At 43.9% G+C, this 26,533-nt stretch overlaps 1 protein-coding gene across 2 annotated transcripts; it reads right to left on the reverse strand.

The window, feature by feature from the left end:
* Nucleotides 1–5,618: 5,618 nt before the first annotated feature.
* Nucleotides 5,619–12,289, reverse strand: COPS7A (COP9 signalosome subunit 7A). Of its 2 annotated transcripts, none has more exons than XM_035028354.1 (8): nt 12,164–12,289; nt 11,480–11,684; nt 9,505–9,580; nt 9,184–9,272; nt 7,771–7,973; nt 7,002–7,107; nt 6,687–6,838; nt 5,619–6,514 (listed from the first exon to the last, which is right to left on the reverse strand). In XM_035028354.1, the coding sequence occupies exons 2-8, from the start codon at nt 11,639–11,641 to the stop codon at nt 6,475–6,477; spliced, it is 828 nt and encodes a 275-aa protein (XP_034884245.1). In that variant the 5' UTR covers nt 11,642–11,684; nt 12,164–12,289; the 3' UTR covers nt 5,619–6,474. The 2 variants fall into 2 exon arrangements, with proteins under 2 accessions (XP_034884245.1, XP_034884244.1); XM_035028353.1 differs by having other exon boundaries at nt 12,137–12,289.
* Nucleotides 12,290–26,533: the final 14,244 nt, after the last annotated feature.

Below are 26,533 nucleotides of genomic sequence, written 5' to 3' on the forward strand. Positions count from 1 at the left end.
AAAAAAAAAAAGATTTTATTTATTTTTTGACAGAGAGAGACACAGCGAGAGAGGGAACACAAGCAGGGGGAGTGAGAGAGAGAGAAGCAGGCTCCCGGCCGAGCAGGGAGCCTGATGTGGGGCTCGATCCCAGGACCCTGGGATCATGACCTGAGCTGAAGGCAGACACTTAACTGGCTGAGCCACCCAGGCGCCCTCACTGGGTACAGAATTTTGAATTGACAGCTTTCTTTCAGCACTTTAAGTGTGATTCCAGTTCCTCTGGCTTCCATAGTTTTGATGAGAAATCTGCAGTAATCTGAGTCATTGTTCCCTTATATGAAATCAGTTGTTTCTCTCTAGATGTTCTTTGGATATTTTTCTATGTCTTTTATTTTCAGCAATTTGATTATTATGCCTGGTCATAGACTTGAGTATATTCTGTTTGCTCTTCATGAAGCTTCTTGAATCTGTGTTTGTCTTTTGCCAAATTTGGGACCATTTTAGCCATGATTACTTCCAATAATTTTTCTATTTCATACTCCTCACCTTCTGGGACTCTGTTGACACAAATGTTAGATCTTTTGGTCTTGTCCGACAGGTCCCTGAGATTGTTTTGTTTCTTTTTTATTTGTTTAGATTGCATAATTTATATTGACTATCTTAAAAGTCAATCCTCTGTCATCTCCATTCTGCCATCCAGTGAATATTTTATTTTGGCCACTTCTACTTTTCAGTCCTAAATTTTCCATTTGACTTTTCCTTAGGTTTTCTATTTCTTTGCTTAACCTTTCTTAAAGATTTTTTTTTTATTATTTGAGAGAGAGAGAATGAGAGAGCACATGAGAGGGGGGGAGGGTCAGAGGGAGAAGCAGGCTCCCTGCCGAGCAGGGAGCCCGATGCGGGACTCGATCCCGGAACTGCAGGATCGTGACCTGTTTGCTTAACCTTTCTATCTTAACATTTGTTTCAAAAGCATTCTCCTTTTCTTCTTCCAGTATGGTTATAGTAACTGCTTTGAAGTCTTTGCTTTAAATTCCAATTCCAACATTTCTATCATGTTGGAGTTGGTTGTCTTTTCTCTGGAGAGTTCTTTGTATGCTGGGCAATTTTAGATTGTATCCTGGATATTCTGAATATTGTTTGAGACTCTGGATCTTATTAAAACCCTAATGGGAATGTTTTTGTTTTAGCGGGTGATTGACCAGGTTTGGTTCAGGCAGCAACCTACCTTCTTTGGATTGTGGTTCCAACGTCAGTTTAATTTTCAGTTTGTGGTGTTATCTACATCAGTCTCATATCAGTGCCACCCAGTGGTCAGTCAGACCTGGACAGTGGTCCACCCTGTAGCTCAATTCATAAAGCTTTGGTAAGATGTTTAAGGTCAGATCCATGTGCAGCTTTGAGGTGAGCCCAGGAGTTCACACACAACTCTATGGGACTCTCGATTTCCCTGCTCTCTCTGATCTCCCTGACACTTTGATTCTCTGGGTCTTCGTTTCCTAATCCTCTGGCCAAAAAAAAAAGCGGGGGGGGGGGGGGGCTTTAGTTTCTCTACTCTGCTGAGCATTTTCCACTATGTACCTGGGCTAAGCATCAAGAGAACAAAGAAAAAAGCAGAGAGATTTGCCTCGCACTCTTGAGACCACAGCTCCTGTGCTAGAGGAATTCTCCTCCCTCAGTTTTCAGTGCCTGCCCACTGTTGCTGTCATTATGCTGCTGTAGCTACCCCACCATGGTACTGCCTGGGTTAGAGGTGGAAGAGAAGGAAAAAAGAAAAACAACAGGAGATTCCCCTATTCTCTGACCCTTAGGAGTCCCTTTCCGGCTCCTCAGACCTGCAGTAGATAGCTCCAAGAGGAGCTCTTTCAGTTCACACCTGATGCACACTTCTGGGTTTGGCGTCACCTTTGAGTCCACTCTGGGCAATAATGGGGGGGGATGGCAAACTCACCCCTGGTTTCATGGAACTTCAAATTCTGGTTTCTTTCTCCCTCCCACCATTTACTTCTCTGAGATCTCAGATAGTTGCCCCATGCATTCTGTCCAGGAGCACTGGGAGTGATGGGGGTGGGGTACGCCTACTCCACTTACAATCTGTGTGGTCCCGAGCAAGTTACATAACCTCTCTGTACCTCTCCTGTCATCTTTAGAAGAGGATAATAGTAGTGTCAACCTCAGAAGGTGGTTGTGTGGATTAAATAAGTTTATATGTATGTAAAGCATTTAGAATAATGCTTGACTGTAGTAAGCACTTAATATTAGTCTTAAAGTATCATAAAAAGATTGGACAACAGAGATCGGCAAAAAGACAAAAATCACCCAGAACTCCAATGTCAAGAGGTCTAACATACACATTATGGTTATATTATTTCAGATTTTTCAGTCAAGATGTATTTACCAATTCATTGAATAGACAAATGAATATTTAAGTATAGAATTATATTCCCTGCTCCATTCCCCAAATTATGCTTTATTATGGGAGAGGCAGTAGGTCACAGGATGAACCTTTCTGCCACTAGGTGTTCATCACACTGTTCTTTCCACCCAAAATGCTCATCCTCCTTCCCTTTGTTAGGCTAACTGCCACTTGGGCTTTTAGTTTCAGTTGAAAGGTCACATCCTTGAAGAAGGCTTTCCTGGCCCCATGTGAAATGTAGATCCCTATGTTAAGGGCTTTCATGTCACCCTATACTTCTTAGCACTTATCACACTTTTAATTACTTAACCATATACTTAAGAACCTCAAAGGACAAGTCCTCTCTCTTGTCCTGTACTCAAAAGTTTCACCTTTGCACATCCTTCTCATCCAGATGGTGACCCTGGGCCTCTGTACCTGTCCTCCAAGGCCCTGCAGTAAGAAGCCTCCTCAGCTAGTCCAAGTTGGCACTAATCTGGGCAAGTCTGCTTATATAAATGGGACTTTTCAGCTCAGAGCTGAGTCAATGAGGACAATGAAGGCATATTTCTGGTCCACATCCTGGGGATTCTTATTCAGTAGGAACTGGGGGGTGGGGGTCCAGGAATACGCATTTTCAAAAGTTCCCCTGATGTTTCTGTTGCTGGTGGCGCACAGAAACACTGCCTGTGGTAAAGAACTTCCAATATGGCTTCCAACGATCCCTGCCTTCTGACAGTCACTAGGCTGGACCTGGTGATTGGTAAAAGTGATGGGATACTTCTTCTGTGATTAAGTTTCAAGACTGATTCTGCTTTCCTGATACGGTCTCTCTGGCTCTTGCTCTGATGGAGCGGGCTACCTGGGCTGCCTCTGACCAACAGCCAGCCCAGAAATGAGGTCCTCGGTCCAGCCACCTACGAGGTAGTGAACCCTGCTGATACACTGAATGTGGTTGGAAGGAGGTCCTTCCCATTGGAACCTTGAGATGACATGGCTCCAGCTAACTCTTTGATTGCAGCCTTGTGAGAGACCCTGAGGCAAAAAAGTGTGCCCACATTCCTGAACCACAGAAACTGAGATAATATACGTGTGTTGTTGTTGTTGTTTTAAGATTTTATTTATTTGAGAGAGAGAATGAGTGAGAGAGAGCGCACACATGAGAGAGGGGAGGGTCAGAGGGAGAAGCAGACTCCCTGCTCAGCAGGGAGCCCGATGCAGGACTCGATCCCAGGACTCCAGGATCATGACCTGAGCCGAAGACAGTCGCTTAACCAACTGAGCCACCCAGGCGTCCCTATACGTGTGTTGTTTTAAGCCACTAAATTTTAGGGTAATTTGTTACACCATATTAGATAACTAATACATTGCCTAGACTGCCCAAAGCTCCCTTCTCTACCCATCCATGTTGGAAAACACACCTAAACAGAGAATTTCCAATCTCTCTTCAACAGGATTTCATGAATACTGACTGTAGACATTATCTTTGCTCTTGTGCATAAAGATTTACACCAGCCCAGTCGCTGATTTTAGCTTCAGACACTTTGGCTTAGTCTTTTTTTTTTTTTTTTTTTTTTAAAGATTTATTTATTTATTTATTTGACAGAGAGAGACACAGCAAGAGAGGGAACACAAGCAGGGGGAGTGGGAGAGGGAGAAGCAGGCTCCCCGCAGAGCAGGGAGCCCGATGTGGGACTCGATCCCAGGACCCTGGGATCATGACCTGAGCCGAAGGCAGTCGCTCAACCGACTGAGCCACCCAGGCACCCGGCTTAGTCTTTTAATTGTCACCGGTTTCATGGGCATGAACTGTGAATTCTCATAAAGGCAAGTCCTCTTGCTCCTTCTCTTACCATAGTGGTCCAGCTCTAAGACCACTTAAGACTGCTGTACATCAGGGGACCAGCGTGTGAGAGTGCATCAGTGGTGGCAAGATTCTTGGTCAGAAATATTCTGGTGCCCTGAGTTTGGTTATACATGGAATCTCTAAATCCTGAACCAAGTTTCAGGGTCAAAAAACTGAGCCCCCAAATCATCTGCTCCCCCTTCTTCATGCCTTGGTAGCCAAGAGCCCCACCTTTCTAAGGCAAAGACAAATTGAATTTGCGTGTCCTCAGGGACATGTCAATGGTCCCCCTCCCTCTCTGGGTGTTAACCAGGCAGTCCCAGCTCAGCCCACACTTAGACTTTGGAGTCATCCACTGAAGGCTGGAACTAGAGAGCTCAGAGAAGTTATGGAGCCATTAGCTGGAACTAGCTTACAAGAAAACAGGACACTAAGTTAAAAGTTGGGGCAGGGGCAGAGGGAGGGGGGGACAGGTTCCAAGTGCCAGGAATTAACAACTTCTACACATTGGAGGGTGTGGGAGGAAGAAGGGGTTTATTGCAGAGGTAGAGACTGAGAACCAAGACAAAACAGGCTCAACAAGCTCGTCGAGGACAAAGGTAACCAAGAAGCTAGAAGTGTCAACTCCCAAAGTAGGGCCCCAGTAAGTCTCCACGGCCCCCTCAAAACAAGAGGCTCGCCCAGCCCATTTTTAATCAAAACCTCAGGATCCCACCCCACTTTCTAGTTCTGTGACTGAGACCTTTAGCACCCGCAAAGAGTGGTCTGTGCTAAATCTCCACCTAGAGAAAAACACAATCCCTGGAGAGCAGCTCAGTCAACACTGGGGCCCTCAGGAGGCAACTGCTTCACGTGCAAGTTCGGGGGGCGGGGGGGTCAACTGCCCCTTACACTAGAGCTTCCCAATTCTAAAGAGTGCACAGCAGTGCACTAGACCAAGGACACCAATCGTCCCAACACAGGAAGGTCTGCCTTGGACAGCAGACAGGAGCCTGCTGCTGCTTACTGCAGATCTCTGAGTTCTGTGTGGTTCTGATGCAAAAGCCGAAGGTTATTATCAATTCTTCCCCCTTATAATTCTGTAAGAAGGAAGGCAACAAGCTGAAGCCCAGCTCCTTGGGAGCACAGCCAGCGACAGTCATTTTGCATGTCCAGTGCTCTGCACATGTTGGTGCTCAGGAAGTATCCGCTGCTTCTGAATGAGTGCTGGGATACTGAGCAATTTGTCCAAAGTCCCACGACTCAAGATCTAGGTCTCCTGGCTCCTAGGCCAGGACTCAGCACCTAGTATCTGGTTGTCTTCTTTTTCCAGCACTTTGCTTTAGAGTGGACGGACAGTGAGCCTTCTTCCCATCCACACATATCAAAGACAGAAGATACCCATTTCCGGGCATGTTTGTAGATAGACTTCTCATAGATTTATTTCGGTTTCATGTTATATATAGATATATGTATATATACTTTTTTTTTTTTTAATACAATCTATATATCCCCTTCGCTTCCCCACCAAACTCACAAAAGGAAGTATAAATCCTTCCCGGATTGCCATGAGGCTTTCCAAGATAGCCAGGGGTAAGAAAGAGCCCTCTCTCAACATCTCAAGAGACAGCTGCCCTTCTTCGGCTCTGGGGTCATTGAAGCAGCAGCATCCCCAGGACCCAAGGGGAGGAGAGAGGAAAGGAAACAACTCTGGTGTGACAGGATTCTAGGACGAAAGTGTCCAGTGACTCCCAGAACGGCAGACTGGCTCCCAGAATTCTCCGGGTGGGAACCAAGGTGGAAGGCCTATGGCTCTTCAGATGCTGCCCAGATAGGCTGGGGGTAAGCAGTACAAATCGGGGAGTAGGCATGCAGGGGCGCAGTGGTCCGAGAAGAAACACACGTGGGTTATGCTGGAGAAGCAGCAGCGCCCCCCCCCAACTCCATGACGTATAATAAACAGGGATAGACGCTGGCCGCCCCCCCCCTTAAAGAAATAGGGAGAGAGCACGGCTGGGAGGGGGAGGGAGACAATGGGACACATAATAAAGTCACATAAAGCAGAAGTACCAACAAAAACATGACTTGTACTTGCCTCCTCCCTAGAGAAGGTGTGATCTACGCTTGGGGGTCAGGAGAGAAGAGGGAGGTTAAGGGTCATGAACCTAGGATTATCAGTTGACCAGGGGCACAGGAAGGCTCTTGGAGGACTCCTAAAGGACAGGCAGGAAGCTAGGACCCCGCATCCCCAGGGAAGAAAACGACAGTCCCTTCAGTTCGACTTGGACCAAATCTTGGCGCTCCCTCGGAGCCTGGCAAGGGGAAGAGAGAGAGAGAGAGAGGCTGCAGGGAATCCCCTCACCCCTGCGGGCTCCCCCCACTGTCTACCCCCATGCAAATGACTACAGGGGGTGAGGACAGCCAGGTCTCTGAAGTAAAGGCAGGACACCCCGGAAGCAAGTGGTCCCTGCCACAGAGGCTCACCCCTTGCCCTTTGAGGCTTTCTTGCTGGGCTGGCGCTGGTTGGTGCCGGGGGCGGGTTCCCTCAGCTCAGTCAGGTGCTGCTCGGGGTCCTGAGATGTAGCTGCGGCGGCAGCTGCTGTTGTAACTTTAATGGTTTTTTTAAGGTTGGCGACCTACCCGGATGAAAGAAATGGGGGATAGTAAGGAAAGTCCCAGAATCGGACCGTCCCTGCCTACCTCGTCTGTTTGCTACAGCCACGGTCCCAACCCGTCTGCACAGGGCAACTGGCCCAGGCGGCGGGAGCTTGGGTCTGTCCCGATCCCTTGCCCGCTCACCTCACTCTCGATCTGCTGCTTCAGGCCTAGCTGCTGCTCCTTGTGCTGGTTGGCGCGGCTCACCTGCTCCTCGATGCCTGACAGCACCACCTCACAGCCCACACACCTGCGAGAATCAGGAGAGGAGACGCGTCAGCGGGAGGAGGCTGTGAGCACACACTCACGAAAACAGACTCAGAATAGCCTGCATACAAACCCCTTGTCTGAGTTAGGAACCCTCGCCAGGGCCCGGGGACCCCGGGCGAAAGGGGGGCCGGGGGGGGGAGGGGGAGGCGGGGGGGGGGGGGGGGATAAGAGAGGTGAAGTGCCTGGAGTAAAGTGCAACATGCGAGAGGAGGAACTAAAAACAGCACTGGGTAGATGCCGGAGAGAAGGAAAAAAAGGTATATTGAAGTCAGACAAGAACACAAAGAGAAAAACGGAAGTGGGAGAGACGCATGGCCTACAGACAGTGCCGCTTACGGACGGATGGGATGAATCCAGCTTAAAGACAAGTGAGGATCCAACACCCCGGTGAGGATCCTCTCAAGAGTACTGCTCCCCCGCCCCCCAAGGACTATGCCAAGGACACTGCTTCCGGCCTCTCGCCCCGCAGGCCCTCCTCTGCTCCCTTCTGCCTTCAGAAGCTTTTGGAGGAATGAGCTACCTCCCTTCATCCTCTGGGATTCCACCTCTGCAGCCCAGCCCAGCCCTCCCCCTCCCCCTCCCAAGGGCCTCCCCCTTTCCCGGAGTGAGGAGGGAAGGAACAGGGCCAGGGCACCCGTCTCACCACTCCTGCAGGGTTCGAGCAATGGCACTGAGGTCCTGCCGCTGGATGTCCCGCCCAATGCTGTAGTCAACCTCCAGCCGCTGATTGCGCTGGTCCAGGGAGCCCCGAAGCACGTCGGCATACACCGCCTCGATGACAAGGTCTTCCAGCTGCCGCACGTTCCGCAGGGCAAGGGCCTCCAGCAACACTGCATATGGGATACACTGGGGTGCAGGGAGGTCGGGCAGGGATCTGTGAGGCTCTGCAGCACAGAAGGGCTTCCAAGATTCTTCCCTCCTTCCCCCCAGCCTCAGCTCCCCTGCCTAGTCTCCACTCCTACTCCTAAAGGATTTCCTCTAAAAGGCTGGTTCTAAGGCAAAATAAGTGAAAGTATTGCCCCCTGAAAAATAACACCCCGAGAAGGACAACTGCAAATAAGATAGAAGATTTACGTTCCCCTACCACCCTTTACCTCCCACCCCACAGGGGAAGAAAGTGACATCTGCCTGGGTGTCAATCCTCTGGCCATAGCTCAGGACAGCACACAGACCTTGGTCCAGATAAGCCTGACGTAGCGGGAACAGGTGGTGGGGGAGGGCTCTAAGTTACTATTTATCGTTTATACCCCACTTCCTTCCACAGAGGCACCTCATGACAGAGAGCCTGGTTTAGGTAAAATCAGGAGGACCACAGGAGAGTCAAGTAACAGCTGAGAGAATGCAGGTGGGTGGGAGAGGGATATTTAATAAAAAACTGAACCTAACTGGAACTACAGAGATACTTCTGGGTTATACACTTTTGACTTTAGGAAATAGAAGCCTCGCACTTCACCAGAAGAGAGAGAGCCTTATTCCCAGATCTGAAAATTGAGACCATTTAAGTGGGACTTTCTTTTTTTAAGATTTTTATTTATTTATTTGAGAGAGAGAGCATGCACACGTGAGCATGAGTGGGCACAAGCTGGTTGCGGGGGCCGTGTAGAGGGAGAGGGAGAAGCAGACTCCACGCTGAGCAGGGAGCCCGATGCGGGGCTCGATCCCAGGATCCCGGGACCATGACCTGAGCCAAAGGCAGACCCTTAACTGACTGAACCACTCAGGCGCCCCTGTGTGGGACTTTCTTTAGTGAGGAGGAAGGTGATTGCTAAACAAGTGAATGGCACCCTGGTTGCTATTTTGACCCAAGATGCAAAAAATGTTGAATGAAAAACAAAAACAAAACAGAAAACTAAGAGAATAATATTCAGCCCAAAAGGCTGCAGGTAGTGGAGTTCATATATAGACCCTGGAGGGACATGGTGGGGTGGGGAAGGCAGAAAAGCAACACTGCGGGCAAAGGCTGTCTGACTGCAAATTCCCTTCAGACAGGCCCTTCAAAGGGACATTCCCCTTTGGCTCAGGACTGGGGGGGGGGGGGGACGGGACTGTCACTCACCTTGACTTTGGCAGCCAGGGTGACCACTGATAGGTGTCGAAGCTTATTCTTCTGAGCCTCTGTGAGTGGGGGAAGATTTCGGGCTTCAGCTAGGAAAAAAGGACAAAGCATAGGAAATTCTGATTACACTTTTGTGGGAAGTCCTAGCCTCTTTCCCTTGCTACTGCTGCTGCTTTTTTTTTTTTTTAGTTTTCCATGCCAATTCAGGTCTTGACCCTGACCCTGTGTACCCCAGGAGCATTTCCCAGGATTTCTTCTAGTCCTTCCAGAAACTGCCCTTCTCCCACCTCCACTACTCCAGAGCTCCAGCCCTCTGGTTACCTAAGTAATCAGCATATGTCCCGTAAGCAAACACTGTGAGCAGCCGGAACGTGGAAGCGAAGTCACTCTCAGCCAGCTGCAAGAATATGAAGGAAGAGGTGACAGGATGGGCCTCTCTCCAGCTTCCCAGCCCCACTCCGTTTTGAATTCCACTTTCTGGCCCCATCTTTCCCCTCTCCCATCGGCTCTCCCAGCTCACCAAAAGGACTTCTCTGCCTCTCTGATCACTCTCCCCATTGAAAGACCTGATTTCCACCTCCAGACCCTTATTTACACTACCCCCGCCCCAATCCACCATGCCCTCTTCTTCCATATGTCTTCATTCTTACCCTAAATTCAGAATTGAACAAATTCAGAGTGTTCAGTAGTGTGTGTGGGCATGTGCACACCCAGACATTGCAAATTGTGTTTTGGTCCTTAGAGTGTGTTTAGTATTTCTGAATCTGAGTATCATTAGGCAGTCTGCTGTCCTTGCCAATTCACCAAACACTCCTGCTTAGCCTCACTCATCTCTGACCGCTGCATGGCCTCAGCAGGCACTGGAATTTGTGGCCTCTGCGTCAGACCTGTAACACCCAAGAGGCTTCATCACCCACGCCAGCTCACCCAGATCTCATCTCCTATCACTGATCACTCATTCTGGCACTTAATCGATCAAACCCTTCGGTTGTTACCCAAGAATATCTTTCTTTCCAATAAGATTACAGACCCAGGCCCTGGTATCCCAACCACTTAGGTCTAGCAAAGCTGGGCATGTATTCAGCTCTCAATAAATACTTGCTAAATAAGTAATTTACACATCCATATCCATTCATCTTATCTCTGCAACTGAATGTAAGTTTTGGAAGAGTAATAAGCACTGCGTCTTGTATTTTCTGGTATTCCCAGATGACTAGCAGAGAGATAAATAAGCACCCAATAAATGCTTCTTTTTCTTCACCCTAATGGACCCTCTTTAGTTCCACTGCAGAGGAAAGCAGGGAAAGAAGGCAGCCAAAGTGTTCTCCATATACCACAGAGTGATCCCAAAGGTAAATCCATTGACTCAGTCAATCACTGGCCCTCAAAACTTTACCATAGTTTGCCCACATACCAATAACATCTCAGGACTTGGGCTTATTTCATACATCTTAGTGATGCACCCACTCTACACTTTAAACTCTTTACTCTGCCACTTTTTTTTTTTTTAAAGATTTTATTTATTTATTTATTTATTTGACAGAGAGAGAGACACAGCAAGAGAGGGAACACAAGCCGGGGGTAGTGGGAGTGGGAGAAGAAGGCTTCCCACTGAGCAGGAAGCCCAATGTGGGGCTCGATCCCAGGACCCTGGGATCATGACCTGAACTGAAGGTTGACCCTTAACGACTGAGCCACCCGGGTACCCCTTTACTCTGCCGCTTCTATGTGAACAGTTCTCTCTGCTGTGTTCCTAGCATCTTGCCACAGTCTTTGCGGGGAAACACACCTTCTAACACTTCTAGATTAAGTGAATTAACAAAGGGTACAAATTGGGGAGAGGAGGGTATGCCAATTTCAGGTTCGTTCTTTCCATTTGTACTGGACTTTACACTTCCCATAATCTGACCTGATTTCTATAATTGAGGATGAGGGACAGTATCAGCTCTGATTTTAAAAGAGAAAAACAGAGGCCCTAAAGTAAAAGTGACCTCATCAAGGTGACATAATTTTATTAAGAGCTACTACCTTGGCGGAGACAGGCTGGAATCAGGTCTCCTTTTCTGAATCACATGCTCTTTTGCTTAAAAAATGAAAAATAATGGGTTTTACAGATGATTCATCACCAAAAGAAAGAGGTTTACTTGTCTACTTATTTTTGCAGCTGTTAATTAATCATCATCGTATTCTTGTTCAACTGAATGGTTATGGAGTTGCAAATGAGCCTTGCCCACCCATTCTCAAATTCAAACTTAGCCCCAAGCTTCCCTGTGGGCTCTCCAGGCCAGGAACCCACCTCTCTAACATTAGGCATATCCAGCAGTTCCCCAAACACGTAGACCCCAGGAGCCTCCAGCACCTGGTGGATGAGTGTGGCCAGCGCTGCCCCCTTGGCCGACTTGGCCAGGAGCAGAAATTGCTCCTGGTTCTGCCCTGTCACCTTCACCTCGGCACTCATGGCTGCACTGAGCTGGGGGGACCTGGGCTCAGGATATCTGGAGCTGCAAGGAAAGAGAATGTGAAGCTGGAGGCCCCTGAACACTGGGAGGGCGGGAAGCACAGGGAGGCTGGATTGCAGAGGCACTGAGTCACTTCTGCAAATGAGGAATGAGAGATGGAGCAGTCTAAAACTCGGATCTAGAAGTCCTAAAATCGGCCACTTTGATGGAAGCCTGGCTGAGACAGGGTTTGCCACGCCCCCTCCCCCATCCCTGGGCCTGATCCCAAGCCCCACCACGTGCACCCCATTGAACCCCAAGGCACAGGATGTAGTGGGGGAAGGGGTGTCACATGGTGTCCACCCCAACAACAACGCTCCCTCAAATTTCCGTGGTGCCCCGCAAGTGCTCTCAACCACGTGACCTCACCCTCACGATCCCTCCACGTGGCTCCGCCCCCTCCCTTAAAGAGGCCGCCCAGGGACCGTGGGCTCACGGCGACTGCCCCGTCGTACCCTGGGTCAGACTCTGCGGGCCGCTACCTGGAAGCTTCGTCTTCCAGCACACCGGGCGGGGCCGCCGCTCCGTCACCTCCGGCAGCCGTTCCGAGCCTTTCCTGCCACCTCCCTGCAGAGTCGCTCTGGCCGCTAAACTCTATGGCTGGCTTCCGCCTCGTACTTCCGCTCTTACGAGGCCGGTTTCGGGCGGGCCATGCCCCTCCCCCGCCTTCCGACGGCTGAAGCGCCTGCAAGCGCCTGTCATTCTACTCTCTGATTGGCTGTTGCGGAAGAATGACGGGCGCCTTTTTTTTTTTTCCCTGCTCTGTTTCAATAAAACTTTATTGACAGATGAGCCCTGGAAGGTAAATGCAGAGGGAGAACCTGTCCTGCAGGTACCGGCTGGTTAGGTGTCGGCTCAGAGCTGCCCGAAATCTGGAGACTCGGGCTGCACAGGGTGCCTGAGGCGACAGGAAAGCTGTAATGGGAAAGAGAGAGGGAGGAAGGGAAAAGGGAGGGAAGGAAATGAGGAGAGATAGGAAAGAGACAAGAATCAATCAAAGAAGTTTAGCGTCAGGGATCTCCGGGCTATTTTAACCACTACTTTTTTTGAGGAGCAAGAGGAAAGAAGTAGAAAAAGTAAAGGAAGGGGCGCCTGGGTGGCTCAGTTGGTTAAGCGACTGCCTTCGGCTCAGGTCATGATCCTGGAGTCACTGGATCGAGTCCCGCATCGGGCTCCCTGCTCGGCAGGGAGTCTGCTTCTCCCTCTGACCCTCCCCCCTCTCATGTACTCTCTCTCTCTCAAATAAATAAATAAAATCTTTAAAAAAAAAAAAAAAGAAAGAAAGAAAAAGTAAAGGAAGTAATAATAGATACCATGTATTGAGTGCTTACTATTGGTCAGGCATCTTTTGAAATTGTATCCCATTAAATCCTCATAACTATACTGCATCCCCAGTGTGACTCCAGGACACGGTTTATCATGACTACATATACTTGTAGAGCGAGGCTTTCCTGTATATTGCATCTCTTAATTCCTGGGAGACGAAAAATCCCTAGGTGTAAGGAAGGCATCTCTTATTATTTTCACTTTAGAGATAAAGAAATTGATGCTTATAAAAATTTAGAGATTTGCCTGGAACTCAGGTCTCTTCAAGCCCGAAGCCAACTTTCCATGTTACCATGATACTTTAGGGAAAATAGTAAAAGACTAACATTTCTATAGTGTTTTACACTTCATATTGGGCTGGCAGAAGGTCAAATAAGAATAAAGTTAATGACAGCTTGGAGGTCGTTGGGTTAGGCGCTGAACGAAGAGGTTTACTTAATTCATTTGACGCTTATAACAATCTATTATTATTTCTATTTTACAGATGGAAAAACTGAGGCCTAGGGAAATTAAATAATTTATAAGCAATGGAAAGAGGAGACAGTGAGAAAAAACAAGGGAACAAAGGAAGAGACTATCACAGGACTGGTAGACTGCTGGAGTGGAAGGGACTTTAAACTCAAAGTTTATGGTCCACATGGCTTGGTTTATGGTAGCAAATGAGAAGCAAAAACAGAAAGGAGATGGAGGCGGGGAGAAGGAGAAAAAAAGGAGAGGAAGAGGCAGAGAAAAAAGTAAAGAAGAAGAAAATAATGGAAGAGATGACACATAAAACTGAGGAGAAGGAATCAAAAGCATAATAAAACATCCAAAGTTTGAAAGAACCAAAGAATTAATGAGTCCAATCTTATCAATTTAAAGAGGGAAGAAAAAGAAAAACATGAGGAACAAACAAGAGCCCACATATGTTCTATTATGTGCCATGTGTTTATCTGTTCAACTTTTCTTTAAGACTTTATTTTTTTTAAGAGCACTTTTAGGTTTACAATAATATTGACAGCAAGGTACAAATATTTCTCATAATAATTCCTGCTCCTACACATACACAATCTCCCCATTAACAACATCACTCACCAGAATGGTACTTTTTTTTTTTTTTTACCAAGGATGAACCTATATTGACCACATCATAATCACCCAAAGTCCATAGTTTATCTAAGGGTTCAGTCTTGGTGGTGTACATTCAATGGGCTTGGATAATGTATAATGACATATATCCATCATTATCATAGAGTATTTTCGCTGCCCCAAAATTCTCTGTGCCCTACCTGTACATCTCCCCCCACCCCGGCCCCTTGTAACTACTGATCTTTTTTCATTGTCTCCACAGTTTTGCCTTTTCCAGAATGTCACAGAGTGGAAATCATACATATGTGGCCTTTTCATATTGGCTTTTTGTACTTTAAAATTCCTCTATGTCTTTTCATGGCTTAATAGCTCATTTCTTTTTAGCACCACTAGTCTTCCATTGTCTGCATGTACCACAGTTTATTTATCTGTTCACCTACTGAAGGACATCTTGGTTACTTCCAAGTTTTGGCAATTATGAATAAAGCTGCTATAAACATTCATGTGCAGGGTTTTGGTTAGACAAAATTTTTTACTCCTTTGGGTAAAAATCAAGGTGCGTGATTGCTGGATCATATGGTAAGAGTATGTTTCTTTTTTAAAAATTTTTATTTATTTATTTATTTATTTATTTGAGAAAGAGAGTGTGTGCACAAGAAGGGGGAGTGGCAGGCAGAGGGAGAAGCAGGCTCGCTGCTGAGCAGGGAGCCCGATGTGGGGCTTAATCCCAGACCCTGGGATCATAACCCGAGCAGAAGGCAGATGCTTAACAGACTGAGCCATCCAGGTGCCCAGAGTATGTTTCGTTTTGTAAGAAACCACCAAACTGTCTTCCAAAGTGGCTGTACTCAGCAGCAGTGTATGAATGTTTCTTTTTGTTCATTTGTTTGCTTGCTTTTTTCTTTGTTTGTTAGGGAGAGAGAGGGAGAGAGCATGAGCGGGGGGGGGGGGGGGAGGGGGGGGGGGAGAGAGAGAATCCCAAGTAGGCTCCATGCTCAGTGTGGAGACGGACTCTGCCAGATCCCACAACTCTGAGATCATGACCTGAGCCAAAATCAAGAGTCGGATGCTTAACTGACTGAGCCACCCAGGCGCCCCTGAAAGTTTCTATTGCTCCACATCCTGGCCAGCTTTTAGTATTGTCGTGTTCCAGATTTTGACCATTCTACTTAGATGTGTAGTGTTATCTGTTGTTTTCATTTGCATTTCCCTGATGATATATGATGTGGAACATCTGTTCATATGCTTGCTTGCCATCTGTGTCTTTGGTAGAGTATCTGTTAAGGTCTTTGACCCATTTTTTAATTGGGTTGTTTGTTTTCTTATTTTTTGAGTTTTAAGACTTCTTTGTATATTTTGGATAAAAGTCCTTTATCAAATGTGTCTTTTGCAAATATTATCTTCCAGTCTGTGGATTGTCTTCTAATTCTCTTCTTTTTTTTTTTTAAAGATTTTAATTAATTTATTTATTTGTCAGAGACAGACAGAGAGAGAGAGAGAGCACAAGCAGGGGGAGCAGCAGGCAGAGGGAGAAGCAGACTCCCCACTGAGCAAGGAGCCCGATGTGGGTCTCCATCTGAGGACACTGGGATCATGACCTGAGCCAAAGGCAGACGCTTAACTGACTGAGCCACCCAGGCTTCCCTAATTCTCTTCTTCTAATTGTTCTATTGCAGAGCAGAAGTTTTTTTATATTAATTAAGTCCAGTTTATCAATTATTTCTTTAAGAGAGTGTGTCTTTGGTGTTGTAGCTAAAAGGCATTACTATACTCAAGGTCATCTAGGTTTTTTCCTATGCTATCTCCCAGGAGTTTTATAATTTTGCATTTTACTTTAGATCTGTGACCCATTTTGAGTTAAATTTTGTGAAGGGTATAAACTCTGTGTCTAAATTCTTTCTTTCTTTCTTTCTTTTTTTCTTTCTTTCTTTTTTTCTTTTCTTTCTTTCTTCTTTTCTTCCTGCATGTGAATGTACAGTTGTTCCGGCATCATTTGTTGAAGAGATTGTCTTTTTTGGGCGGGGGAGGGGGTGAATCCAACCATTTTATTGAGGGGCTTCAGATAAAGGTTGAAGAGCTAGGAGGACTGTGAGATCTGACATCCTCAGCCAGGCCAGGATATCCCCAGCTTCACAGTCGCTGAAAGTGAAGAGATTATCTTTGATCCATCTTTTTGCCTTTGCTCTTTTATCAAAAGTTACTTGACCATATATATGGGGGTCTATTTCTGGGCTCTTTATTCTGGTCCATTGATCTGTTTGTCTGTTCTTTCACCAATACTCCACTGCCTATAGCTTTATAGTAACTCTTGAAATCAGACAGTGTCACTCTTCCAACTTTGTTTTTCCCCTTCAGTACTGTATGAGCTATTCTGGGCCTTTTGCCTCTCCATATACAATTTAGAATCAGTTTGTTAATATCCATGAAATAACATGCTGGGATTGGGATTGCATTGAATCTATAGGTCAAGTTGGGAAGAACTGATATCTTGATAATATTGAGTCTTCCTAGCCATACACATGGATTATCTCTCCATTTATTTAATTCTCCTTTGATTTTGTTCATCAGAATTTTATAGTTTCTCTCATATAGACCTTATGTGTATTTTGTTAGATTTATACCTAAATATTTCACGTTTGGGGGGTGCTAATGTAAATGTTATGTTTTAAATTTCAAATTCCCCTTGTTCATTGTTGGTATATAGAAAAGCAACTGACTTGTTTTTTTTGGTTTTCTGTTTTAAGATTTTATTTTTAAGCAATCTCTATGCCCAACTTGGGGCTCAAACTTACAAACCCCAAGATCAAGAACCCCTTGCTACACCCAGTGAGCCAGCCAGGTGCCCCAAACCTTGCTATACTTGTTTATTAATTCCAGGAGGGATTTTTTTTTTTGTCAGTTCTTTCAGATTCCCTACATAAATGATTATGTCATCTGCAAACAAAGACATATTGATGTCTTTGTTCCCAATCTGTATGTTTTATTGCCTTTTTAAAAATTCTATTTTATTTAAATTCAATTAATTAACATATAATGTGTTAATAGTTTCAGAGTAGAGGTCAGTGATTCATGAGTTGTGTATAACACCCAGTGCTCATTATATCACATGCCCTTCTTAATGACCATCACCCACTTACCCCCTCCCCCCACCCCCTCCCCTCCGGCAACCCTCAGTTTGTTTCCTATGATTAAGAGTTTCTTGGGATGCCTGGGTGGCTCAGTCGTTAAGCGTCTGCCTTCGGCTCAGGTCATGGGTCCCAGGGTCCTGGGATCGAGCCCCGCATCAGGCTTCCTGCTCAGCGGGAAGCCTGCTTCTCCCTCTCCCACTCCCCCTGCTTGTGTTCCTGCTCCCTATCTCTCTCTCTCTTTCAAATAAATAAATAAAAAATCTTAAAAAAAAAAAAAGAGTCTCTTGGGGCACCTGGGTGGCTTAGTCGTTAAGCATCTGCATTCGGCTCAGGTCATAATCCCAGGGTCCTGGGATCCAGCCCCGCATCGGGCTCCCTGCTCGGCAGGAAGCCTGCTTCTCCCTCTCCCACTCCTCCTGCTTGTGTTTCCTCTCTTGCTGTGTCTCTCTCTGTCAAATAAATAAATGAAAAATCTTAAAAAAAAAAAAAAGAGTCTCTTACGGTTTGTTTCCCTCTCTGATTTCATCATTTTATTTTTCCCTCCCTTCCCCTATGGTCCTCTGTTTTGTTTCTTAAATTCCATATATCAGTGAGGTCATATGATAATTGTCTTTCTCTGATTGACTTATTTCACTTAGCATAATATCCATCCACGTTGTTGCAAATGGCAAGATTTCATTTTTTGATGGCTGCATAATATTCCATTATATATATATGTATATATATGTATATACACCCACCCCACATTTTCTTTATCCATTCATCTCTTGATGGACATCTAGGCTCTTTCCATAGTTTGACTATTGTAGACATTGCTGCAATAAACATTGTGGTGCAGGTGCCCCTTCAGATCACTACATTTTTATGTTAGGGGTAAGTACCTAGTAGTGCAATTGCTGGGTCATAGGGTAGTCCTTTTTTTTTTTTTAACCTTAATATAGTAGCAAGGATTTCCAGTATAGTGTTGAAGAGGAGTGGTGAGAAGGGACATCCTTATCTTGTACCTGATCTTAGTGAGAAAGCTTCTAGTTTCTCACCACTAAGCATGATGTTAGCTGTAGGGTGTTGTTGTTGATATTCAATCTTTAAAACAACTCTTTGAGGTGTTTACTAATATCTTAGCTAACCTGTGAGGACACTGAGTATCACAGAAGTTAAGTAATTTATTGAAGGTCAGTATAAGTGGTGGAGCTGAGATCCAGATGCAAGTTTGTCTGATTTCGACACTGTGTTAAGAAAGAGAAGAGAAAGGGGTGCCATCTGGCTCAGCCATTGGAGCATGCAACTCCTGATCTCCGGATTTGAACCCCACATTGGGTATAGAGATTATTTTTAAAAATAAAATCTTAAAAAAAAGAAAGAGGGGGCGCCTGGGTGGCTCAGTTGTTAAGCGTCTGCCTTCAGCTCAGGTCACGATCCCAGGGTCCTGGGATCGAGCCCCGCATCGGGCTCCCTGCTCCGCGGGAAGCCTGCTTCTCCCTCTCCCACTCCCCCTGCTTGTGTTCCCTCTCTTGCTGTGTCTCTCTCTGTCAAATAAATAAATAAAAATCTTAAAAAAAAAAAAAGAAAAAGAAAGAGAAGGAAAAGCAGAAAGGAAAGAGAGAAGGGGGAGAAAGAGATAACCTGAGATCTAGTCCTGATTCAGCCTTAAACCAGCTGTGACCTTAAAGCATATTGTGCTATCCTTTTCTGTATCTACAAAGTGAGAGAATAGACAACAGAATTTTTAAAAGATTTTATTTTTTTTTAAAGATTTTATTTATTTGTGAGAGAGAGAGAGAGAGCACAAGCAGGGGGAGTGGGAGAGGGAGAAGCAGGCTTCCTGTGGAGCAGGGAGCCCTATGTGGGGCTCAATCCCAGGACCCTGGGATCATGACCTGAGCTGAAGGCAGATGCTTAACCAGGCATCCCAAGATTTTATACTTTTTAAAGTAATCTCTACACCCAACGTGGGACTTGAACCAAAACCCCCAAGATCAAAAATCGCACACTCCAGAGACTGAGCCAGCCAGGTGCCCCTAGACAACAGAATTTTTTTTTTTTTTAAGAGAGAGAGGAGAGCGTGTGAGTGAATTTTTGTGGGGGGGAAGGACAAAGGGAGAGAGAGAATCCCAAGCAGGCTTCATGCTCAGTGTGGAGCCTGACAGGGGGCTCCATCCCACAACCCCCAAGATCATGACCTGAGCCATAATCAAGAGTTGGTCACCTAACTAACTGAGCCACCCAGACACCACTAGACAACAGACTTTCTAAAGCCAATTCTGATTTTTATGTTTTATGAAACAGAGTAAGAGGAGTAAGGAGAGAAGATGAGAGAACAATAAGTAGAAAAGGAAAATTTGGAGAAAGAAAGGAGAGGGGATGGACTTAAGAAGTGAGATTAGAAAGAGCAGAGCTCCTGGGTGGCTCTGTCCATTGAGCATCCAGACTCTTGGTTTCAGCTCAGGTCATGATCTTAGGGTCCTCAGTGAGGAGTCTGTTTGAAGATTCTCTCCCTCTGCCCCTCTTCCCCCACTCTGTCTCTGTCTAAAAATAAATGAAGAAATCTTTTTAGAAAAAGAGCAGAGAAGGGGAGGAGGAGATGTGAAAAAGAAACGAAAGAAATAGAGTTGAGGGAAAGTGCAGAAAACTAAAGATGCTCTCCAACAGGAGGAGGGGAGCTCATTAAACAAGCAAAGCCTAGGGGCGCCTGGGTGGCTCAGTTGTTAAGTGTCTGCCTTCGGCTCAGGTCATGGTCCCAGGGTCCTGGGATCGAGCCCTGCATCAGGCTCCCTGCTCGGTGGGAAGCCTGCTTCTCCCTCTCCCACTCCCCCTGCTTGTGTTCCCTCTCTTGTTGTCTCTCTCTCTGTCAAATAAATAAATAAAATCTTTCAACCTAAGCAAAGCCTAGGATGTGACATTCATTCATTCACTTGTTACTAAGTGACAGTTATGTACAAGGCTATGTGCCAGGTGCTCTGTTTTTAATGCAAAGGATAGAAAACAAAACACACGGAAATAAAACTAGAGAAACTGACTGACAGCAAGGAGTCAGACACAGAATAAAATATTCACTGTTGATTCAAAAGGTATATGTTGAGCACCTCTTATTGCCAGGCATTGTTCTAGCTACTAGGCACATAGATAAACTACCTGCCTTCTTGGTATTTACATTCTTGTGGTGAGACTCAGGTAATACATACATACGTACATTAATGGTCAGAAGGTAATAAATATTATGAAGAATAACAAAGCCAGGAGAAGGGGAGGGAGAATGCAGGAGACATTTTCTATTTTATATATAGTATAGCAAGGTAAGGATAAGGAGAAAATGGAGCAGAGATGTTAAAAAGAAAAAGGAGTAGGGGCACCTGGGTGGTTCAGTCGGTTAAGCATCTGCCTTTGGCTCAGGTTATGATCCCAGGGTCCTGGGGTTGAGCCCTGCCTCAGGCTCCCTGATCAGCAGGGAGTCTGCTTCTCCCTCTCATCTGCCTCCCCCCCCCGCCCCCGCTCATGCTCTCTGTCTCTCTCTCTCTCAAATAAATAAAATCTTTAAAAAAGAAAAAGGAGCAAGTCATGTGGATTTCTGTGGGGACAGTGTTCCAGGCAGAGCAAACTACAAACGCAAAGGCTCTGAGATGAGAACATACTTGATGTGTTTGAGGAACATCAAGGGGGCCTGTATGGCTAGAGCAGAGTGAGAAAGAGGAGAGGTGTAGGGGAGGTCAGAGAGAGAACAAAGTGGCCAAATCCTATCAGGCCTCGTGGGCCATTGTAAGGACTTTGCTTCTTACTCAGAGTGAGATGGGCAGCCAATGGAGGATTTGAGCAGACAAGGGACTGGATCTGACCTCTATGTTTACAGTAGCATGGCTGCAGCGCACCTGAGGGGCATGTGATTCTTGATCCTGGGCTTGTGAGCTTGAGGCCCATATTGGGTGTAGAGATTACTTAAAAAAAATTATTTTTTCATTTGATGGCGGCACGGACTGAAGCAGATGAGTCCAGTTAGGAGACCACAGCAATTATCCAAGGGAGAGATGGCGGTGGTTTAGGTGAGGGTGGTGGCAGTGGAGGTGAGAAGTACTTGGATTTAGAATTTAACTGAAAGCTAGAATAAACAATTGCAAATGGATTAGATGTGAGGTATGAACGAAAAAGAAAGAGTTAAGAACAACATCCTACAGGCAAGTTGCCCCACACTGCTGAAATGCAGATCATTTTAATTTTATATAAGCTTTTGCAGAAAATAGGAAAAGAAAGGACTCTCCTCAATTCATTATATGGGGCCAGAATTGCTCTCATAACCATACCAGAAAAGGGCAATAATAGAAAAGAAAATTATGGGCCAATCTCACTTACTAACTGAGATGCAAAAATCTTCAGTAAAACACTAGGAAACTGAATCCAGCGATGTGCAAAAAGATAATACACCAAGACTCACTTGAATTTATGTAAGGAATTTAAGGGGAGCTTAATATTAGAAAATACATTCATTTTATTCATCATATTGATAGATCAAAGGAATAAGTCACACAATCATCTCAATAAATACAGAAAAAGCATGTGATGAAATCAACATCCATTTGTGATAAAAAAATTTTTTTTAGAAAACTGGAGGGGAACTTGTTAATCTGATAAAGGAATGCCTGGTATCACTAATTCTATTCAGTCTTGTAATGGGGATCCACAACACTAAGGCAAGGAAAAAAAATGGTAAAAAGGTTAGATAAAAAAGAAACAAAGCTGTTACCATGTATGGAAAATATAAAAATGTGATAGCATATGTAGAAAATTCAAAAGAATCCACAAATAAATTATTAGCATAAAAGCTTAACAAGTTTGCTTGACCAAAAATATACAAAATCAATATATATCCATATATGAACAACAGTTAGATGATAAATAATTTTTTAAATTACCACCAGTAATAGTATGAAAAATACCAAGTACCAATGTATAAATATAATAAAATGTGTAAGACCTGTGTGCAGCAAATTATAATTTATTATGAGACACTGAAGAAGACTAACATAAATGAAGAGATATTATCATGTTCGTGGATTAGAGATCTCAATATCATGAAGATGTCAATTCTCCCTAAAGTGATTTATAGATTCTAGTGCAATACTAATCAAAATCCCAGCAGGCTTTTTGTGAGTGTATGGAACTGACAAACTGATTCTAAAATTTGCATGGATGGGGCACCTGGGTGGCTCAGTCGGTTGGGTGTCTGCCTTCGGCTTGGGTGGTGATCCCGGGGTCCTGGGATCAAGCCCCGCATTGGGCTCCCTGCTCCGCGGGAAGCCTGCTTCTCCCTCTCCCACTCCCCCTGCTTGTGTTCCCTCTCTCGCTGTGTCTCTCTCTTTCAAATAAATAAATAAATAAATAAATAAATAAATAAATAAATAAATAAAAATAAAATTTACATGGACAAACAAAAGCCCAAGAACAGCCTCTTGAAGATTAACAAGGTGGAGAGACTTGCCTTACCAGATACCAGGACATAATTATAAAGCCATAATAATTAAGATAGTGTAGTATTGACGCGAGATAGATAAATTGACCACTGGGACACAATACAAGCCAAAACAGATGCACACATATATAGACATTTGATTTGATTTATGATAGACATATATAGACATTTGATTTTATTTATGATAGAGTTTGCACTTTTGAGCAGGAGAAAAAGGACACTTTTCGATGTTGCTGTCACAATTGGGTATCTATATGAAAGAATAAAACCAAACCCCTACCTTAAGCCATACACAAAAATCATTCCCAACTGTACTATAAGCTAAATGTAAAAGGCAGATTAAAAACCTTGTGGAAGATAATATAGAAGATATTCATGAATTCAGGGTAAGGAAGCATTTTTTTTAAGATTTTATTTATTTATTTGACAGAGAGAGACACAGCAAGAGAGGGAACACAAGCAGGGAGAGTGGGAGAGGGAGAAGCAGGCCTCCCGCTGAGCAGAGAGCCCGATGCGGGGCTCAATCCCAGGACCCCGGGATCATGACCTGAGCTGAAGGTAGATACCCAATGACTGAGCCACCCAGGCGCCCCAAGGAAGCATTTTCTAAGATTCAAATATGCTATAAAGAAAAAGATTGATCCATTTGACTATATTAAAATCAAAACCATCTATTCATCAAGACAGGCTACAGAATAGAAGGAGGTATTTATAACATATAACTGACAAAGGCTATATCCAGGACGTGTAAAGAACTGCTACAAATTAATAGAAAAAATAAAACCTTCCTAACAATAGAAATTATAAGCATGAACTAAAGATTTCAATTAGCACTTCACAAGAGGAAATTCACAAGGTCAACGAACATATGAAAAGGTGCTCAACTTCATCAGTAATCAAACCAATGCAAATTAAAGCCATAATGAAATATTACTGTACGCACCAGAATAGCTAAATTTAAAGTCTGAAAATAACAAGTGTTAGCAAGACTACGGAGTAAAAACAACTCTCATATACAGTTAATGAGAGCACAAGTGGTTAAACCACTTTGGAAAAGGGGTTAGCATTATCTAATAAAGTGGAAGATGCCCTATGATGCATTGATTCCACTTCTACATACATAGCAAATACATACAGCATTATTATACATGTATCTTCAAAAGCAGACCAAAGAAACTATATTGTTAAGGAACGCACACACATATGAAGAAACTATTCAGAAAAGCAAATAAGAGATTACCATATAAGTCAGAATACTGTTTACCTATGGTGAGGAGGGAATGATGTATGAGCAAGTAGGGACACACAAGTCCTTTTCAAATACCGGTAAGGTTCTTTTAGTTAGCCTGGTTGGCAGTCACATGAGTATTCCCTCTGTAAGTATTCCCTTTATACGTATTCAATATATTTTACATTTATGTTTTATTGCATGTGTCTTTATGTGTGTTGTATTTCACAATAAAAATGAGCTTTAAAGAGCATCTAATTCAACACCCATACTTGACAATCTCTTAGCAAACTTGGAATGAAAGGGATTTTCCTTAACTTCATAAAAGTTATTTAAAACAAACAAACAAACAGCAAACATTATTCTTATTGGGGAAACATTGGAAGCATTTCCTTTAAAACCAGGAACAAAAGAAACATGCCACCTATCCCTGCTTGTATTCAACATTGTGCTAAAGGTTCTGGCCAGCACAAGAAAAGGAAATTATAGGCATAGTATTGGAAAGGAAAAAGCAAAATGCCAACATTTGGAGATGACATGGTTGTCTTTGTAGAAAATTCAAAAAGTCTATAGAAAAATTATACAGAAGGGAGAGCTTATCAAAATGGTTGGCTCTAAAACCAATATTGAAAATCAATTGCATTTCTATATACCAGCAAAAACCCAATTTGAAATGTCATCTTAAGGATACCATTAACCATAAACAGAAAAGCAATAAAGTGCCTAGGAACAAATAAAACAGATGTGCATAATCTGTATGCAGAAAATGATACAACATCACTGAAAGGCATTAAAGACCTAAATAAATGAAGAGATATCCCAAGTCCATGGTAGGAAATTTCAATATCAAAAGGATGTCAATTTGACTCAAATTGAACTTTGCTTCTCCCTCTCCTGCCACTCCGCCTGCTTGTGCACTCTCTCTGTGTCAAATAAATAAATAAAATTTTTTTAAAAAAGCTATAGGACAGGGTGTCTGGGTGGCTCAGTTGGTTAAGCAACTGCCTTCAGCTCAGGTCATGATCCCGGGGTTCTGGGATCAAGTCCCACATCAGGCATCCCCCTGCTCTGAGGGGGGCCTGCTTCTCCCTCTGCCTCTGCCTGCTACTCCCCCTGCTTGTGCTCTCTCTCTGTCAAATAAATAAAATCTTAAAAAAAAAAAAAAAGCTATAGAACAATGTGTTATTGGTGCAGGTTTTAAAAGTTGACTAATGGAATAGAATAGTGTCCAGAAACAGATCCATGTATATATAGAAATGTGATACATAACTGAGTTAGCAAAGCAGATCAGGCAGAAAAGAGGGACTATTTAATAAATGAGGTTGGGATAATTCATTTCCCATATTAAAAAAATATAAAATAGACTGTTATAAAACGCCATACACAAAAAATCAGTTCTAGGTAGACTTAGGACTTAAATATAAAGAGCAAAAGTTTAAAATCTTTTGAAGAATACGTAAGAAAATATTTTTCTGACCAGGAGGGTAGGGAGTGATTTTTAAAAATATTTTATTTATTTATTTGACAGTGAGAGAGAGAGAACAAGCAGGAGTTGTGGCAGAGGGAGAAGGAGAAGCAGGCTCCCCATTGAGCAGGGAGCCTGACAACGTGGGACTCTATCTGGGAACTCTAGGATCATGACCTGAGCTGAGGGCAGACACTTAATGACTGAGCCACCCAGACACCCCGAGAGTGATTTTTTTATACAAGATACAAAAGGCATGATCATAAATGATAAAGATGCCTGTGTTAAAATAAAGAACTTCTGATAATCAAAATACATCATGAGAAAAGTAAAGTACAAGTCACAAATACCTCACAAAAGAGAAGATATTTGCAACATAGAAAGCTGACAAAAGATTAATATCCAGAATATATAAAGAACTCCTACAAATCAATAAGAAAAATACAAACAACGTAAATGATTAGGCATTTCCCAGAAGAGGACATTCAAAAGACATTCATAAGAATATGAAAAGATTCTCAATGGTATTAGTAATTACAGAAATGCCAAATAAAACCACAATGAAATACTATTACACACCTACTGGATTGGCAAAAATTAAGAAGTCTAAAAATACAAGTGTTAGAATGTAAATCAACGGGAACTCAAATATTAATGGTAGGAGTGTAAGTTGAAAAAACAATTTGGCATTCTCGCTCAAAGATTATTATTCTTATGCCTCACAACCTAGCAGTTTCACTAGTAGGTATACACTCCAGAGAAATTCTTGCATATATACAGGAGACAAATACAGTAATTCTCATAGCAACAATGTTTATAAGAGAGAAAAAAAAGAAAGAATTCATAAATCCATCAACAGGAGAATAGACAATGATTTATTTGACATATTCACACAGTGGCCCATTACATTCCAGTGAAAGTGTATGAACTCCAGCTACCTGCAACAATATGGATAAATCTTGGAAACACCATATTGAATGAAAAAACAAACGTACCAGAAGACAACATACCATACCATTTTTTATAAAGCTTGAAAATAAACAAGACTAACAAGTATATTTAAGCTTACATCCATTTGTGAGAAAACTATATTTAAAAAAAAATAATAAAATGGGGGGCACCTGGGTGGCTCAGTCATTAAGCGTCTGCCTTGGCTTAGGTCATGATCCCAGGGTCCTG

Source organism: Mirounga leonina, unplaced genomic scaffold, assembly GCF_011800145.1.
Source record: "Mirounga leonina isolate KUSES-001 unplaced genomic scaffold, KU_Mleo_1.0 Mir_201, whole genome shotgun sequence".
Taxonomy (NCBI): Eukaryota; Metazoa; Chordata; class Mammalia; order Carnivora; family Phocidae; genus Mirounga; species Mirounga leonina.